The sequence below is a fragment of the Lethenteron reissneri genome, chromosome 37, assembly GCF_015708825.2.
Source record: "Lethenteron reissneri isolate LAM-NWPU_2019-01 chromosome 37, ASM1570882v1, whole genome shotgun sequence".
In the NCBI taxonomy this organism is placed as follows: Eukaryota; Metazoa; Chordata; class Hyperoartia; order Petromyzontiformes; family Petromyzontidae; genus Lethenteron; species Lethenteron reissneri.
The window spans coordinates 3,282,721-3,302,425 of record NC_083815.1 but is presented as its reverse complement, the minus strand read 5'-3'; the positions used below and the strand labels follow the sequence as shown (position 1 = coordinate 3,302,425).

At 46.6% G+C, this 19,705-nt stretch overlaps 1 protein-coding gene across 2 annotated transcripts; it reads left to right on the top strand.

Annotated features, from left to right (window-relative positions):
• The first annotated feature begins 11,732 nt into the window (after positions 1-11,732).
• Positions 11,733-18,299, top strand: GATD1 (glutamine amidotransferase class 1 domain containing 1). 2 transcript variants are annotated; one of them, XM_061566727.1, is made up of 8 exons: positions 11,733-11,862; positions 13,158-13,234; positions 13,717-13,822; positions 14,940-15,047; positions 15,512-15,606; positions 15,933-16,026; positions 16,998-17,109; positions 17,706-18,299. In XM_061566727.1, the coding sequence occupies exons 1-8, from the start codon at positions 11,814-11,816 to the stop codon at positions 17,710-17,712; spliced, it is 648 nt and encodes a 215-aa protein (XP_061422711.1). In that variant the 5' UTR covers positions 11,733-11,813; the 3' UTR covers positions 17,713-18,299. The 2 variants fall into 2 exon arrangements, with proteins under 2 accessions (XP_061422711.1, XP_061422712.1); XM_061566728.1 differs by lacking the exon at positions 16,998-17,109.
• Positions 18,300-19,705: the final 1,406 nt, after the last annotated feature.

Below are 19,705 nucleotides of genomic sequence, written 5' to 3'. Positions count from 1 at the left end.
AAGGCAGGCCATGAATTTGCTGTAACGTAACGACTGCGATCCATTCTACTTCATATCTTCTCCACGTTTGACCGTTCCCTATTGCGGTACAGCGTCGCATATCCGACTCACTAGCGATTGAAGGTATAGCCAGGCAATGGGAAAACGTCAGAGGTGTGACCATCTTTAGCACACGGCAATTAAACCGTGCGTAAGTAGGTCACTGGACAAAAAACAAAGTGCAACTGCTCTCGACATGGGCGAATGCTTTTCTGTACTTTGAACTTAAGCGAATGTACGCGAGATTGAGAATACACGACTGGACGTGAAAAGGTTGGCTTTGTGAGCATCTATTAAAGAAAAATATGACGGTCAAACATTGCACAAATACTGCGGCTAATAGTTCAATATGGATACGTGTGACGGTCACATATGCGACGCTGTACACTGGGCCTACATTTCCCACTCGATTTATTCCAGCACCCTCCTAGGCTGACTTGGAGTATGAATTATCGGCGTACAGCACTACCGCTAGAGTACAGAGTACGCTTGTCTCTAACAATTCACTATTATTTTACCTGCCTGTATCCCTAGAATCCCACGAACGGGTTGATACCACGAGGACAAAGTCAGGCGAGTTGGATGTGGCGTGCCAAAATAATATCCGGACTGCCTGAAATTGTGCATTGCTACGACGTTGTACTTAAGGCATTAAGCCCACCTTGATGGCTTTATGCGGAGTGTTTCCCGCTGCTAGCTCCACCGGAATGCCCCCCTCCCCCACACACAGATTGGTTACACGTCCCACTCATTTAGAATGAGCCCATGGGCCAAACTTAGAGGTGCTTGGCGCGGCGGCGGCGGGGGGGGGGGTCGAACGAAACGAACCCACGGATTATTTTGGGACTCTGTACAGACGCGGCGGTGGAGCATTGCGTTATGTCGGTGGTAAACAAAACAAAAAGAAACCGATTTGCGCGAGTGACGTTAATGTGCGTGCGCGTGCCGCTTGAGACGAGGGTTGGGGTCAGAGGGAGGTTAGTGACGGCGGCAGCGGCGGTGGTGGCGGGCCGTGGTAAGCGCTCGACGCGATTGCACAAAGTCCCGGCTTGGGAACATGGAGTTCCGCTCCAAGTTTTATTACCCCCCCCCCCCACCACCGCCCCCCACCGCCCCCCCACACCGCCTGCACAGCACGCGGCTGTAATGAGACGTGGTTGGAAACACTCGGTCTGCTTGTTTTCGCTTCATTTCGGTTCTCCGGTCAACTCGATAGGCGTGGTAGCCACACCTAGGGTCTGACTCCAGACGCAACGTGGACGTTGAATCCATCTGTGCGGAGCTGTGAGTGTCATCCTCAACACGGAGCAAGCGCTAGGCGTGGAGGACTGCACGCTCGTGATGGGGAACTTTGGAGGCAAGGGTTGGTGGACCAGCGCAGATTTGGTGAAGTCCCCAAACACACTGGGCTGTGAGGTGGCCAGAGGATTTCACAAAACCGAGTGGGTAATTCCACCTGTCTGTTTGGACCTTAGAGGATGTATCCCCTCTTACGTGTGCGCTTACTCCGGTTACTACAGTTTCATCCCACATGCCACTCACTAGTGTAATTGGCCAAACATTCTGAAGCAAGACCTCCCCCACCACCCTGAAAAAAAACCCTCTCGTGTCTCGGCGAGGCTTTCTTGGGTATTTGAAGGGCAACAGATGTAATTACTTGGTTTGTCCCATGGAGTGACTCATTCCCGTCCATAGGAACATGGCATTTCCACCACTCGTTCAACACAGTGAACAGGGGGATGAGCATATCTCCGTGCTCTGACGGACGTGTAAGATGTCAGTGGCATAGCTGCAGAGTGTGCAGGCGGTGCAACTGCGCCAGGGCCCACAAACGGCAGGGCCCGAGGTGTGGAGCTAGAACCCCTGCCAACTACGCCACTCTGATGGAGCTGTGGCCGTTGTCATATGCAAATTCCTTTGTCAAGGCGCTCTTCCCCCTCCAACCCAGCTTAAATATACGCTGCCAAGCCTGGTGGTGTTCAATCAGACGCTGTCTTTCCGACAGACCTGTTCTTCACCTGAGGACGGCTGCTTGCGTTGTGGCCGAAACGTCGTGAGAATTATTTTATTATGTTTTATTTTTATTATTTTATTATTTCCCTTCTACGTGACTCTACCGAAAGAACCAAGAAGATGAATGCGGATTCGTCTAAAGTGGCTGCGTCAGTCAGCATAGGCTGCAGGAGTTAGCATAATTATAAGCAGAGCGGTGAGGGCTTAGGAGGATTCGAGTGATGCAAGCATATGAAATTGGTGACACCATCACCAGCTTGCACTGAATTATGCTGACGATATCACCTCTGAAAAAACAGGTGTATGTATCATCATCAGCCTTGATTAATCCATTGCGGGGATGAAGGCATCCCTGTTCCGTCCCCGTCTCTCACGGGCGTGCGACGCAATAATCCATCTCGCACCTGCACACGAGATGAGATGATCTCATCGCTCCATCTCCACAGTGGGCCTCCTCGTGGTTGTGTTGTGTGTACGTTGAACTTCTTTCACGCCGTACATAGCCAACCATGCTAATCGGAGGTGCGGGAGAACTAAACACAAAAATAAATTCTTAATGAAATTAGTTTTCGAATCTAGATTTAAAAGTGCATAGCTCCAGTGGCGTCCTAATATCGGAAGGAAGAGCGTTCCAGACGGCCGTGGCTGCCACTGCCTCTCTAGTCTCGACCACCGACCGTCTCTTTCTCTCTCTCTCTCCAGCGATGTGTCTTGCGTAAGTCCGGCTTACGTTTTCCCGAGTAAATATAACGTCTCGTCCTGCGTTGGCACGGGCCGTTTACGGGTTATGACATTAAAACCAAAAAAACTTTCCGTTCATATTTCCACGTAAAATTCTAACATGGTTTGAGTCCATATGGCTATGGTATTTTTTTTCAAGACCAATAATGCGCACATCAATATTCCTTAACGGTCAATGTGGTGTCTGTAATTCTGCATCTGCTTCACTGATTCACGCATTCACCTCTCTCGATGTATTTACTCCCCCCCAACCCCCCCGCAAAAAGGGGGTGTAGGTGGCCGATGCCTTTTTGTTGAGTAACAGTTGCAGCATAGGGCCCTGAGCGCACATGGGAGGGACGGTGTGTGTGTGTGTGTGCGTTGTTGATGACTGGTACCAGCGGTGTCAAGATAGGCATCTGTGGAGGAGGCTCGTGAAGGACGCTACTGGGCAGTTGGAGGCAGTCGCCCTCCAACAACAACGGAGGGCGGAGGAGCGACGCTCACAACAACGAGCGGAGCGCCGGGTGGATAAAGCACAGCAAGTTGGTACAGTAGGGGGCACAGTTGGTGCATCAGCCAGTCATCTCGGTCATCTCGGTCAGTCGACCCGTGGCACCTGGGTCTGCCCCGTGACCTCCTGCCAGCTGGCGTTCGACACTTCACGTGGCCTCAAGGTGCACTTGGCCTGGCACAAGCGTCGTGGTGACGTCACCGCCACTTAGTGGCGAATGGCGGTTGTTGTTGTTGTTATTGCAGTGGGGAGCGGTGGTGTAGTGGTTAATGCGCTGCACTACGAACCTGGCGACCCGGGTTCGATTCCCGCTCACGCCCAACACCAGTGACGATTATATTAACTGGTTCTGGGCCTCCCCTAGGTCGACTCAGCCTCAAATAAGTACGTGGTGTGTAAGCATCGTTACTAGGGAGACAAAGGCGGCCGGGCGTGGTGTAAGCCATTCACCCCCTCGTGTACCGTGCCGGCCTTCATAGGTGCTCGCTAACAGCACTTGCCCCAACAGTCTGTTAAGCCTATACGGGGGATCTTTGTTGTTATTGCCCCCTCCCCACCCACCCCCTATTTCCTCACGGCCACTACTGAAATGAATGACATTCTGTATTAAGGACGCCGTGCGGGCAGCAATGCAGGGATTTTTTTTCTCTCTCTCTCTCACATTTCTATTGGCAAGACCTCCCAGACTTGTGCTGCTGGGTGTTTGTCACGTGCTTGTACGGTTCAGAGTTGGAGTCAACAATAATTTATGTGAGTAATAATAAGGGGGGGGGGGGTGCTGGGGTGGAGAGCGGTGGAGTAGCGGTTAGCGCACTGCGCTATGAACCCGGCGACCTGAGTTTGATTCTTGACCACGGCTAACATCAGTGGCGAGTGATATCTGAACCGGTTATCGGCACCCCCACCTCAACCTTCACCAATCCGTACTGACCAGCGCAGTGAAGTATGGTCAGAGGACCACATGACTGACACAGCGTTCAGAGGGCTTTACCCAACAGCGGATGGGAGTAGGGCTGTAAATCAAATCAATAAAAAACATGTAAGGTAATTGACTTTCCAATTGAAAGCCTCAATTGAGTTATTTAGAGGGTAACTGTCAATTAATGAGTATTTAGCGTATAGGGAAATCCCAGAGTGCCTGGAGAAAACCCTATGTATACGAGGAGATAGCATTCAAAACTCGAATCCATTGCTGATTGGGTAGACTCAAGCAGTCTGCAATCCAAATACTAGCCAGGCCTTTAGGCTGCTTAGGGCGCTTTAGTCACAACGTGTTACATTGGTTCAACTCAATCGCGACGGATGGGCGTGACCAACAATACGCCCGGCCGCCTTTGTCTCCTCAGGTACTCATCGGTTCAACTCAATCGTGTAACTGATTTACCCCCCGCGATCACGACCTGCACCCCACCAGTTCCATCCGACAAAGAGTCTCGAGCCAATGATGAAGGAGCACGACACAATACGTATGCTAAGAATGTACAAGTGCATGTACAGGCCCCCTGCGTTCATCCACTGCTGGATGAGGGCCTCCCCATGACGCGTTGGTCGTACAGAGTCATTTTACCCATACTTCACCGCGCGGGTCAGTATGGGTTGGTAAAAGCAGGCAGCAGAGACGTGCAGTGAAATCCGAGATTTTGCAGCACCGCCGTTTGGGGCTCACCCAAATGGCCCCGCAGCCGAGAGCACGTGTTGATGTGTGGTCGTCGCCCATCCAAGCACTATCCAGGCTCATCACTGCTTAGCTTCCGAGACCTGCTGAGAACTGATGCACACATCCAAACTGACATGGTCGTAGTCACACATGTAAACTAACCACGAATTGTACACCCAAATGAATGATGGTCCTGACAGCTTCATCACAAATGACTCCAGCATGCAATATATCTGTGTTCACAATCGCCGCTGTAGGAAGCTTGGTGTGTGTGTGTGCGCCTGTGTCACAACAGCACAAGGCCATAATTGCAATGGGTGGGTGTTCAACCGCAATTGCTCTAGCATCAGATGCAGTAAAAATAGACAAAATTATGGGATAATCGGCGTACGTCTCATTTCCACGAATAATAGCCGCGCGCGACGCAGAGCGCGCCTGCGTTTGCAAACAACAAATGGCTCCTGCCGGGGATTGTATGAGCTGGGCAAATTGAGACATCTCGCTGTTTATATTCGACATTCAATTTTTTTTTACAATATTGCTTGTTTACATTTGTTTAACAAACCTGACTCGGCTGATGAGACTCACAGGGGGTGAAAAATCAGTTGAGCATCTGCTCGCTTTGAATGAATGCCGCTCGTTATTGGTTTTGCGGATATCCGGGCGGTGTTGGCACACCTGTTAACCAGTCCTGTGGAGGAGGTGTGAGGGTTGGTGAAGCACACAGCTGTTTGTGAAAGTCCCTACTTATGATCCTAGCTTGCCTTGAGAAGGCGGTACAACAAAGTGCGGATTAATATAATCTGTCCTTTCTGTACGGGATTGAGTGTTGCCCCCTTTCATGCGTCAGTTTTCTCCGGGTGCTCCGAGTTTTTCTCCCACATGTATTAAACGCTCATTAATTGGCTGAAAACATCTTAATATTGACAGGACTGCAGAGCTTGGACAGCTGTTCCTAGCACCGGCTCACCAGCTTGTCTGTGGTCCCTCGGCGATCGCAAGAGGCAATTTGTAATGAACGATGACGACGTGAAAGATAAAACGAAATATTATTTTAATTATTATGAACTCTCAACTACTTTTTGGGGAGCGCCAGCATTTCCGCGCGTTGTCAAAACACGGTGTGTCAAGAGACAAGCGGGTTCGTTCATACCCACGTTGGGTGGCAAGTTCAAGCAGAAGTCACCGCGAGCAGTGTCCACTATGAGCAACACAGCTTCGGGTACATACCGTCTGTTTTATCGACACTCTTCATATTTATTTTCATGTTCTGTAGATGTGCCATATCACGTTTGTCGTGTCATATCACGTTTATGTCATCGTATGTTTAACAGAAAACTTTGGTAGCTATTTAAAAAGTTTCCACAGCCATCTTGCTATGATATTTATTCGTGATTTTAAGATAAATGCCTCAAGAAAAAAATCATTGTAAGCATTTTAATGGTACTGATATGTCACTTTTGAGTCAATGACTCAAGAACTGATAATTGCCCACAGGCGAATTGTGTGAATTTCACAAAGCCATGTCTCTCCTCTCGAATGCCACTGAATAGGTTGTGCTGCATGCAGGGCTTAATATTTGCACTCAATATTTTCCAGAAACGCTGCTAGGCTGGCTTTGAGTAGGGATTATTGGAAGAAGGCACTACCACTGGAATGCAATGGTATGCCTATGCAAAATATGTGATCGTACACTATATTTCTAAAATGCTGTGAGGTCAAAGTACTATTACGAGGACAAAATAATGCGAGATGGATATGTCGTGCCAGAACAATTGCCAGAACAGAGTTCCGGACTGTTCCGCCTGAAATTAAACACTGCCTGCATCTTAAGACCGCAAATCAGAGGTGTGAGCCAATACTAACCAGTTAAAAATTGTGCAACATCGGGAACATTAAAACATATTAACAGCTTTGGTTTGCTTTATGCAAATAACAGTGTGTAGAAATGTAAACACGAATGGAATTTAAAAGAGTCCGTATTTTTAAATAACTATTGAAGAAACAAGTTATTAAACTCTCTGTCGAGTTTATATTCTATACTAAACCAGAGGCCGGCAAACAACATATCAAGAAGATACGTTTTTTTTCGAATTCGGCACGTGGCGAACAACGCCATGACGCATTCCTCAATGAGCCGCATTTGGCTCTGGAGTTACACGTTGCTTCCCCCTGTAATAAACAGACTCCGTTTTGCATGAATGTCAATCCATTGAAATGTTGTTTTATATATATCTCTGTAATAACAAAACCGTGGATTGTATATACGGTATGCTTTGGCTTCTCAGGGGGATGATAGGCCATGGTCAATACTAATAATGGAGTGGCAGCCAGAGAATGGAATGCATCCGAGAGTAAGTCCACTGAGGATATGGAGCAATGAAATCCGTTCATGTGCTCGATTGATGCTTGTTGCATCACACGTTTGTGAGAGGTGGGCAGCAGTTTGGGTAGGCTTTCATCCAGCAGTGGATTTATCATGGCTGATAATTATAAATATTAGGCTTTACTATGAAGCCTGTCTACAGGAACGTACTGTATCTCTCGGAATGCTGCTGTGGGAGGTTTACTGGATATTTTAAAGGGCACTGATGATAAATACGGATACCTGCACGGTAAAACTTCGTTATTCATTTAGGTTTGATCTTTAAGGCCTAGATATAACCTATGTAATGTTGGTGCAGTCCACGAAGTGCAATCGTATCGAGGGCTATCGATCGCACCACTATTGGCAGAGCGTTGCGTCGTTATTGCACTATGCAATCAGTCGCAGCGCGCTTGCGCAATCGCGACCGATTGAGCCAGTTATTATTTTTGTTTATCAACAAAAATAACCAAATGCGTGTCAAGTTACGTCTATTTTGTTTCACCAGGTAGGAACTCAAAGACCAGGATAATATAATTTTCACGAGTGACCTGAGTCACCAAAATGTCAAAAGCAAAAGAGAGCACAGCATTGAAGCACGTGTGTGCGTGCAGGTATGCGTTTGTCGTGGTGTTTGCTCACGGTCAACACCAGTGACGATTATCTGAAACGGTCCTGGGCCTCCCCTAGGTCGACTCAGCCTCGAATGAGTACCTGATGCAGTGTGTAAACATCGCCAGTCGAGAGACAAAGGCGGCCGGTGTGGTGTTGGCCACATACACCCTCGTGTGCCGTTCAGGCCTTAATAGGGGCTCCCTAACAGCAATTGCCCAAACAGTTTCTTAAAGTCTCTATGGGCGGGGGGGGGGGTCTTGTGTTTTGTGTGATTGGGTTGGCGTGTGTATCCAACATCGCCCCCTACTGCAAGCCTTAGCAGGTCCCGCCTAAAAAAGAGTTGAGCCTCATATGCGAGTGAGTCTTTCCTGGGTAAAATAAAGACACTAAAAGATCGTGAGTCAAAGGGCTGTGGAAAGTTTCCCCTATGTGCCCTCGCTCAACAGATAGACAACATCGCCTGTGATGAGCCGTGGCGGTTCACGTGATGAGCGGTGGTGGTTCATAACGCAATGTGTTACCACTGCATTGCGTTATGAACCCGACGAAGTGAAATCTGAACTGGTCTTGAGCACAACCGTTCACCAATCCGCACTGACCAGGGTGGCGAACTACGATCAAATAATCCTCCATGATCCGCAAAGAGAGGCGTGAGTCCATCATTCAACAGAGAATTGCCAAAACAAAGAGGGGTTTGATACGTACACCGTGTACTTTGGGGCCCAAATAAAAGTCTTGTGAGCAACCCCAAGAGCCTCGGCGTGTCTGAGCGATTGGATCATTGCTGAATTCACGCGCGTGCATCAGACTACAACCACCGCCATCCTGTTGCAGTGTACGGCAAGGGGAGGGGGAATTGTGTGGCTTTTGTCAAACTCTCTGGATTCCTTACTGCAAGCATCTAAGCCGTACATGGCAGGTTCTCGACGGGACCATTTTCTACCCGGCAAGATTGCGTTTTTTTAAACGTGTCGCTTCTGTACTCGTACTCGGCAATATTGATGGGGAGATTTTTTGTGTGTTTTGTTTTTGTTGCTGCTGCGGTACTAACGCATCACGGATCTCCCGTGTGAAATAGCTGGGAAACTGGCTGAACTGGACCATCCGTCTAACACATGAAAATATAAACTAAACTAACTAAACCGCCACTGCAATGGCATCTTACAGTGACAGAAGTCACTGTGGCGCACGTGTGGAGGCGGGGGGGGACTTTTAAAAAGACTTGCCAATTGCTGCAACCGCCGGCGCCGTGGGATGTTGGACTGGCGACCTCTGGATTGCAAGGCCAGTGTGATAATAACCATTACACAACCAAGGCTATTTATTTTCTTATACTTTACATCACATGAATTCAGCAGTGTGGATTGGCAAATCACTGTAAGTTATTTGTGATTATTATTTTAGACGTGACTGTTATTTCATCCGTTGTTCTCGTTTCCTCCAAACTATTAGGCAATACGAGCAGTTGCAAATTTATTATTTTTTCCTTCTGATTTCGAGGGCGTTAGCTTTCAAACAAGCAGCTGAACATTTGTTTTTAAAAAGCACCATATGCATGTTCCACCGTAAATCACAGTTGTGTTGTTTTGTGTTTGTGCGAAAGTATGTTACATTGCACAACATTGTTATAATAACCAGGCGCTCGTGCTCATGAGAAAACGCATACCCGCACACTCAACTTTGTTTATGGTAGTTATCAAGCCACCATGAACAAACAAAAATTACCCTTGCTGGATCTGGCGTATACACGTGATTGATCGGCCCTCTCAAATATAAATCCACGTATCGTCACAACAACCTAACTTTACATTTATCCAATACACTTGTCTCGTTTCATCTCACCAATCATCTTGCACAATAGTTAGTTCACTGTACAGCGCATTGGTTAAGACGCTTTATAAATGTATGATAAGATAAATTACTACGTGCTGTCACCATCCTAAAATCTCAACCCGATCCGGAGGAACGCTGTTATGCGAACAAAATGGAAACCATCCGGACGTCTATAATAAACGTCTCATTCGGGGCCCAAACATCGCTTTTCCTGGCTTTGACATTCATCGAAGACACGAGTGGAATCATCAACTGTATCAGAACATCAACAGACCGATACACATATGTATCTCATTTGTAAAGGGAAAATTAAAGACAAGCCTTAGTAGGGCGACTGTAGCCATTGAAAGAGTCTGCACTCCTTCAATGGGGCAATAGTAAACCTACATGAACACTCTCCTGCAGCCCTCCCGTGGCTATCCCATCTCGACATTGCCATTTAGCTCCTGAAGATATTGCTGTTATAGGCCAGTATACAATTAATATGTAGCCAATAACATTCGTGAAGACAATGGATATGTAATGATCAAAGTTAGCCTGTTCTGTTTTCCGTTTTTTTTTAAAATAAGATTGATTGCAGAGTCATCACATAATTGAGCTATTACATTTCCGTGTAAGCATAAAACAACAAATCTGCTAATTTTGTTCCCATGGCCGGAGTCTGCTTCTTTGATGATGTCCGCAGTTATACCATCTTGTCCAGGGGCTTAATACTATCCACCAAAGTGCCCTAACTATTGCGCCATCGCACTGCACCCTAGCCATACAGAGGACAATTCTACCAAACCATTGTGCACACAACAGGCGTGCGCGACTTATGAAAGGGTAATCGGAAACACGTTTCACATGCAAGTGAATACCGTATTAGCCAACACGAATGCAACATTTAATTCAATAAAACAGTCATTCGCCGTAACTTGAGCCGTTCAAATGTGAAATGCGCAGTGGAAGCTTGTAAAATGTGGCGTGGCCCACGTGCTTGTGTCATTGGAAGAGTCGCCGCGACACCTGGCGTTCGTACCGAGTCTTTACGTGTTCAGCTCTTTTTGAAACCACTTCAATGATGCGTCTTTCCTGCGCGCCAAAAACAGGATATTGTGTTTGACCCTATTTCACTAAGCTGGCTGGTCAGTAAGGGTTGGTGGTTTGGGTGTTCCTTCAATGGAAGACCAGCAAACATTGGTTAAACTCTCTCTTAAAATTCCTCTCGTAGCTAACAGACCTCGATATTGGCATTTAGCTCTCGAACATATTGCAATACGCAAGAATATAATATTATTTGGATGCCAAGGGACCGGTACAGATATCAATCGTCACTGATGTTAAGCCGTGGCCCGTAATTGAGCCCGTAATCAAACTCAGGTAGCAGTGTTCATATTGTAATGTGCTAACCACTGCGCCACCGCTCTATATACCCTTCAATAAATAAATATTCGTTTAAAATAGTATATGCCGGGAAAAAAACATACGTTTTGATGTGCAATAAAAGCACGCAGCTTGTGCAGTAAGTAAAACCCAATTCCTAAACAAGTGCATCGTTAAGGAACTGCATTGTTCTTCGACAACTGTTGTGTTTATGGTTTTATGCAAAACCCAACTACAGTTCCAAAACATGTTTTATTCAGAAACTGTTTATGATTTTTGCATCATGCGCAAAGGCTGCGAGTTTTGTGCACGTTTCGGTGCGTAGTTTGAAACGTATGAGCCTGTTCTATCTTATCTTAATTGACGGAGTGTTTTAAAGTCTACTCTCATCAGTCGTGGCTCATTGGGTTCATACGGGCGTGTGTGTTTATTATTGGTGCTTACATTGCATCAAATATTCCGTCTGAGAGCAATTTTAGCGATTTCCAAATAATATTCAGTTTTTTTTATTTCAGTCAAAACCGCGCCATTTTTGTTTGAACCAAACTGCGGCCTCGACAATTTTCCTTCTGCGGTTCCGTTGATTGGTCGAGAGCGCCCCCCCCCCCCACCCACCCACGTGATTCCGCCACGACCAATCGCGTGCAAGGACGGCGGCGCGTGCGTCTGCGATCTTCTTCAACGTTGCGGCAATGAGCTCCAAGCCGGCGTGTCTCTTCGCGCTCAGTTCTGCGGCTGAAGGTAAAATGAAATCAATATTTAGCAGACGTTTTGGGGGGGTTAATGGTTGCTTTTTTTGTGCTCGGAGGAGATCGCCAGATAATTGACCATGCGTTGCGACGCTTTAAAATGGATTAGGCCTAGTCCCGTGAAGTGCGTGCCGAGCTCGACTAGTTTTCTCGCCGGGCCGGCTGCGGCTCTTTTCGGCCAAACCGAGTTGCTCTGAGACCCCCTTCCCCGGCGTTTGGTTTAAAAGTTGTTTAAAGTAAGACGTGACCAAATAGCTGTTACCATCTAGATATATTATTAGTTGTGTGTCCCGGACTGTCTCACACTCGTTTAAATACATGTCGTAAGGACCGAGACGCGGCATAGAAACTTATTTACAAGATAAGTATGTGTTTTTTCTTGCTTCTGTTAAAAATACACTTTAACGACACATTTCTATATTTTCGCTATCTAACCCCAAATCTGTTTTATTATGGATGATATTGGTCGCGAAAGCTTACGTGTTAAACCAAAAATACAACAGTTTTGTAACGAGACTGGCTGCGTTATTAGCATTTGCCAAAGGTTATGTTTTCATCAGCAAGTTGGTTAAGTTAAGGCAGTTTTAGACTTGGACCCATTGCGCTAATGGTTTTTTTTATATGGTCCAAACTTGTACGCAAATTTTTTAATTCTTGCTTTACAGGTACTGCATTCAATTGGTCCTCTGCCAGTGTTTTGTAAATACCTAAAATATTAACATGGTAAATAAAATAGATAAAACTTGCGCGTCTTGCAAACACGTAGTGAGATGAAACTCACCCACAACGAAGTGTGTGTGTGAGTCGTAAGAGATTTCACAGTAAAGTAAAAAAAAAAACTGTGCTGTACTCGGATATGACCTTCTTATTGGAACACAGGTTTCCCTCGCTTTATGCGGGTGCAATTTCGTGTTTATGCGGCTCGCCTACGTATACCTAAAATTCACTCTATGCGGTTTGAGTTCACTCGTATGCGGCTATGCGGGCTGACGTGGGGGGCAGCATTGTATACTGTACGCGCTTTTCGGCAGGCATCTGTCTTATCGTGCAGTTTCACTTTGCGTGCGATTTTTTTTGGAACGCATCTACTACAACGACCGCATACAGCGACGGAAACCTGTGTAAAAAACGAGGTTAACGTGCATGGTTTCTGAGTAGATGCGGTTCAACATGGCGCACTCTATATTGCAGGGAGAAATAGGTTGAGAACCACTGATAACATTTGTCACTCGATAAAATATGATGAAAATCGTTTAATTATAACTGTGCAATGCCCTCTCCCCGCAGGTGTGTCTGCGCAATCCTTTGTCCAATCGTACACCCTGTGCAGCTCTGCGTTTACGCTGCATATTGCCACACCTGGGGTGAGTGTGACGTGTCTTCATATCTGCACCCTTCCTTTGCATGTACAGCTGGATTAAGGCCGCGTCAGGTCATGCAGGCAGTGAGGGTTATTTGACCGTACTTAATCATACTGATCAGTGCTGGTTGGTACATTTGGGGGGAGTACAGAACAACAACAGTAGATGCCCTGCACTACCCACAACACTTATTACACCTGTGTTTAGTGTTTGGTGGTCACTCATCCAAGTACTGTCCAACCTCAATCCTGCATAATTCTTAACTGTTCCATGCTTGTATTGTTATTGGGGTTCCTCGCACACAGAGCCAGACACTTAGAAATTAGCACTCCAATGCAGGCCAAGCGTCCCGATACTGGCCCCTCAGGTTTGAGGCTCAAATTAAGCTTTACTGGATGAAGAACATTATTATATTATGTGTATGCACGTGTCTCATATGTTGTGGGCGTCTCTGGTCTGGGCTGGTGCATGCTTGCCTTTCGCAGGGAAAGCTGCCAGAGTTTGTCCATCAGGATGAGGCTTCTCTTCGTTGGCTGCAGGACTTCTGCACAAAACCGCATTCCACCCCACTCCGCCTGGAGTCCGTCGACGGTACACATTGACCTCTAAGCATAGCGTATAGCATTACCCATCGAGTGTGGGTTCATTGGGATGGGTAGTGCGGTTGCGCAGAAGTTAGTGGGGGGGAGTGGCAGTGTCGTGGTTAACGCGCTGCGCTACGAACCCGGTAACCTTCGTTCAATTCCCGCTCCTGCCAACACCAGTAACGATTATCTGAACTGATTCTGGGCCTCCCCTAGGTCGACTCACCCTCAAATGTGTACCTGGTGCAGTATGTAAATATTGCCGTTAGGGAGACAAAGGCGGCAGGGCGTGGTTGCTGGCCCACCCACCCCTCGCGTGCCATGCCGGCCTTCATAGGTGCTCGCTAACAGCACCTGCCCCTACAGTATGTTAAGGCTATACGGGGGATCTTTGTCTTTATAGTGCGGTTGTGCAGTAGTTAGTGCAATGCACTACGAACCTGGCTCCCTAGTTTGATTCCTGGCTTTGGCTAAAAATCAGTGGCATGTGGTATCTGAACCAATCCTTGTCCTTCCCTAGGTCGACCCAGGCTTAAAAGAGTTCCTGGTGTGGTGTGTAAACATCAGCACTGGGGGTCACAGGCAGCAGGGCTTAATACTGATCTCACCACCCTTTTGTGCACTCTTCCAGACTTAATATGTGCTTTCGAACAACACCCCAATATACTCTGAAGACTAAACAGATAATCTTTTTTGGAATATAACTTAATTGCGAGAGCAGCTAAGCTTCAAGTTGTGAGGTTGTGTGTTTAAATTCCAGTTAGGGTTAACATGGCTCATTAATTTTCCATAGGATGTCAATATGGATTGTCTTATAGAGGGGAGACACTTGTGGCTGCCATCATAATATCCACCACTGTCTCAGGACTGCCAGCGAGCAATGTCTGCTCAAACAAAACTTGCATGCCAACATTTTGGCATCTTTTTTTAAGTGTTGTCAAGGCTTTGAAGTTGCATAAATTATTATCACAGCACACATAATATAACAGCACAGAAATACAAGGTTTTGGTGGAAGAAAGTTTTGATTCCATGTAGTGTTATTCACATGCGTCTAGCGGTAGCATTTGATCCTTGGACTTAAACCCTAATTTGATTGCTTTTCTGTTTACTGCTGTGTACTCAGGTGCGAGGTACAATGCCCTCTTCCTTCCCAGCAGCCTCGGCGCCTTGAGCGACTTGGCACACAGCGGATACCTGGCTCAAATCCTGCAGCATTTTGTCGCTGAGAAAAGTAAGTGGCTGGAGTTGGGTGCGCATTTTACATGGTAGCTGTGACTTCATGGCGATGTTTCGTGGCAGTGTCAAAAGTGAACTCCAGCTCAAATCGTCAACTTGTGCCATTCGAGCATTTATCTCAAATCGCGAGTGTGCAACCCTGTTCGAGTGTGGGCCACATTGGGAATCTCGTCTCTCCCCACGGGTCGAGAGAGTCATGTTGAAACTGAAGGAAGGCAAAGTCATGGCATTCACGAATGTAGCACGATGTTCGTGAGAATGATATCTCGTGCACAAACAAAAGTGAGTGTGGTACACTGCTCCTCACGGTGGACGTCTGGTAGAGATACTTGCCGAGCATTTCTCATCCCCTAGTGCTGTGAAATTTTTTTACCTACCTTACGTTTTTGGATTGTATAAAACTGTAAGACTTTTCTCTGTGTTCCATGCATGCATTGCCTGCCCATCATTCAATACCAGAGCCCATATGTGCTGTGGGACACGGGGTCGCCGGGCTGTGCTGTGCACTCAAAGAGGACAGGGGCTGGGCGTTCCGTGGCTACAGCCTCACTGGGGTAACTCGGTCTTCATTTTGTCTAACAAACTACAACTGCAGAACGCTAACAATTGATATCAGGGTTTTGTCACTACTCTTTCCCTGTGCTTACAAGTAGCAGCAGTTTTGTAGGCAGTGATGGCTCTGAACTCGTAGTTTATGCTGGTGATTGCATGTTTTAGCAAGGTACAATGGGTTCCTTCCTGGTCATACATTAAGGTCATCTATCTAGCTATCTTTCATCTGTTATTCTCTAGATGCAGCTTAGCAAGTATAACTGCTTTCCTGTTGACTCAACCTTTCCTGGTGGTGCTCCGGTATCATTTCCTGTCTCTGTTAACACAGCCGTCGGTGTTTGAGCTGGTGAGGAAACCGGGTTTTGCTAACCTCCCTGTGATTGTGGAGGACTTCTGCAAGGAATCTGGAGCCACCTATAGCGGTAAATGCACCGCATGGCCAGTAGCCGTGCACAATACAAGCTGAGTTTACACTACCCACTTGTATCTGGAAAGGCCATGGAGGCTGAATTAGGCCACACCTACTTATGAGTCTCACCAGGCCATGCCCACAACCATTTGGCCATCCCACCTAGGAGAGCTGGGACTATTTCCAGGCAAGTGAGGTCTGTGGCGTCACACTGCTATGCGCGGGGTAGGCTGACCATGTGGTTTTGGCAGCTAGTGATTGAAAGGAAAATAGAGGGACTGAGAGCACAGTGGGGCTGCTGTTGGTGTTTAAATAACATGTACAGTCTGCTCTCCTATAACACGTGTTTTCATAACGTACATTTTATATAACGCTATGAATGTATTAGGGAACACATTTTTTATAACGTGGATGCGAATTGGATATAACGTGATTGAGTAAACAGAACTACATCGAGTGAGTAGGAATAAGCGGTTGTACTGTAGCATTACACAAGGCGGGATGCTGCTGGATAATTCTAGATGCTACCCATGCGCCTCAGTCTTTGTTCAGCCTGCATGCACATCTCACGTGTTATCGCGGGCTGTGCTTTACCCTATATTATATATTATTTATCATAACGAGATTTTTCCATAACGCGGTGTTCTTCAGGAATGCAACTACCACATTATAGAAGAACAGACTGTAGAAAATACAACATATACTTGAGCACACTGGGCAGTGTGGGTTGGCAAAGAGAAGAGCCAACTCAGGACCGGATCAGATATCATTCGCCATCGATGTTAGCAGTGGCCGGAAATCTAACCGAGATGTGCTTTGGTTCATTGCGCAGTGTGCTGATCGCTCTGCAACTGGTCCACCCAGCCAATATCGCCGTGTGTTCGCCATGGTGAATTGGCCGTGCGCGAGCGTATGCTCGCTAACAGTACTTTCCCCAACAATCTGTGAAGGCTATACGGGATATCTTTGTCTTTGCTCCTGCAGCCAGCGAGGTGGATGCCGTGCACGTGGTGATCGACCGACACGTCATCACGGGCCAGAATGAGCAGTCGACCGTCGCTGCTGCTCAGAACCTCGTTCTGCTGAGCAGCTCCAGGTGACGATGACAGCCTGCTGCTCACGAGCCCCGCTATCCTGTCGCGAGGAAGGCCGAGACAAATCTTGAGACTCAATGAGGCTTTCCTGGGCAAAGGGCAATATTAATATTGTTGGGGTGATACAGTGGTTAGCGCTTTGTGCTGTGAACCTTGCACCCTGACTTTTGATTCCTAGCCCTGGTTAAAATTGGTGGTGAGTGATATCTTGCCCAATGCTGGACCCCCTTCACCAACATGTGACTCATGAGACATTTCTTCCAAGACACTCTGAACCCGGCCACTTGAATTGTATTCCAGGTCATGGTTAACATCAGTGGTGAGTGGCATCTGTATGGCTCTTCGACAGCAGCTCGTACTGACTAGTACGGTGAAGTATAGTCCAACAGCCCCATGACAGAAGGCCATGGGGAAGCATTTACACAGCAGTGGAGTTAGAAAGAGCTATAAATTATGATTTTATTATTGCAATTTGGATTTTATTTAAAAACAATATTTTCAGGATGATGTTCATGTAACAGAATTATTTGGATTTGTTTAAACTTGATAGCTACGTGTCGCAGTGTGCCTCTAAGAATGTGCTCGGTGTCTCCTGCAGAAAATGACATCCCTGGAGAAGATTCACGTGAATGACCGTTACCTCTCATCACGATCGTCGTGTACACTACTCGTCATATCAACAAGACGACAGGTCCCGGTCTAGATTTCTAGTGTTGGGAATCGGACCAACAATATGCTCATTCATTTGGGATTGGCTTGGTTTTCCTTGCATCCATACCAATCTGAATCTCACTCTCTCTTTCCATCTGGCATCTCGCATGTGAGTTACTTGTCATTTTTTCTGTACGAGTGATGCAGTGGAAATTGTCATGGACAGCCACGTGTGTGTATATCGGTCATTGCAATGGGAGAAAATGTAATGGGGAAGAAATGTGAATGCGTAATTTGAAATGTAGGTTCCATTTACAGAATACAGCCAACTCTGGTGCATGGTTATCTTAACATGTTGTATGTTTACCTACATAGATTGGGGCTGAAGACGTACAATGTGTCTTATGGCTTGTATTTTTTTTATTATTTCTTAAAATGTATTTGTTTTACTTGTGTTTGTGGTCACGTGTTCAATGAGCCACTGCCCCTCAATGAGTTAGGAGCAACTTATAATTAAACCAATGTGCATGAAGATATTTTATTTATTTTTCGCAAGCACTGTTCATTCGTAACCCGCAACTTTTTGGCACTCCTCCGCACCGCCTGTGAAGGTTTCCTGGCTTGGTTTGGAAGTTGGTGATTGTGGTCTGGGATGTGGAGACCTGTTTGATTAATTTCTTTGTTGTGATAACTCTTTTTTTCGTGGCTTTTTTGTTTTGGTGCCATTTCTAAATGTGTTTATTCATTTTACATTTTGCTTGGTAGTAGGATTTTCATTTGCTACGTAGTGGCTGTAGAAATGATTTGGTCCTTATATATAATTAATGTACAGTGTTATGGGATGCTATTAGCATGAATGGCACTCCATAAAATGAAAGTATTATTAATCTACCCACGAATTATTGAGAAGTAACTTTTTAATCAGCAGTCTTGGTTGTTGGGGTTGGAATCGCACATTGGTTTCAATTCAAGTGCCAAAAATGCATCGGCATTACTAACAGATGTAACAACTTACAAACAATATATTAAGAGCCTTTACTAACTTACGTGCCAAATCATGTGCTGAATTAGCAGTAGAGTAATTTCCAAACTTGCAAGAAGGAAATTATATGCACTTCCTCCAGAGAATTGCTACGCTGTGGCTGTTCTCCCAGTTCTGTTTTCAACGTCGCCGAGGGCTGGACAGGTTTCCTGGCGGGTCAGGCTGTACGGAGGAGTCCCTCTGCAGCTGCGCGTTTCTGTCACGTGTCATCTTTCCACTTAGAGACTGAAGACAAAACTGTACATCGTGGTCGTTTACAGCTCGTTTAGTTGATTTCGTGCGTTAGAGAATGGCCCATGGAAGTGGCTTTCACAGAGCTTACCTCTGATGTCCCTTCAAATGATATTTGGTCCATACAGCAGGAGGCAGCACTTTTCTATCTGACCTGCGGCATGAGAGCGACGTTCATCGCATGACAAGCCAAACTGAATATACTCGGCCAAACTGATACACGACTGCCTGGAGAAAGCCTACATGTACCTAGCGCAGAAGGCTCAATTTAGTCGCTGCATGATAGGACAACCCACGTTCTGTCCCTGCATCGAGGTGTATTTACACGTGGTCTTGGTATGAGCCAATCACCTTGGAGGAACGTCACTGTTAACAGGCTCAGAACATCGCGTCCACCAATGGCTCGTCTGGCTTTAGCCAATGCACAAGAGCAGCCATGTGATGAAGTGGCAGTGGCAAGGGATGGTGGGGGGGGTGATGTCGTGAGCTTGAGCGGTGCCAAAGTGGTGGGTAGGGGGGCCAGGCCTGCAGTTGGCAGCCTTGGTGGTGAAAAATAGACTTCACACCCCCCCCCCCACAAAGTCCCTGTGGATACAGGTCGCAGTGGATTAACTTGACATAAGCGTGTGTATATCCCTGTGTGTGTGTTTATATACACACCCCTTTATCAATCA

Bases quoted from the DNA above. Each gene is read 5' to 3' on its own strand.
- GATD1 (XM_061566727.1), top strand. From the start codon at position 11,814: ATGAGCTCCAAGCCGGCGTGTCTCTTCGCGCTCAGTTCTGCGGCTGAA. The intron at 13,235-13,716 runs GTGAGTGTGACG...TGCCTTTCGCAG, and splicing joins TGCATATTGCCACACCTGGG to GGAAAGCTGCCAGAGTTTGT. The intron at 15,607-15,932 runs GTAACTCGGTCT...CTGTTAACACAG, and splicing joins GTGGCTACAGCCTCACTGGG to CCGTCGGTGTTTGAGCTGGT.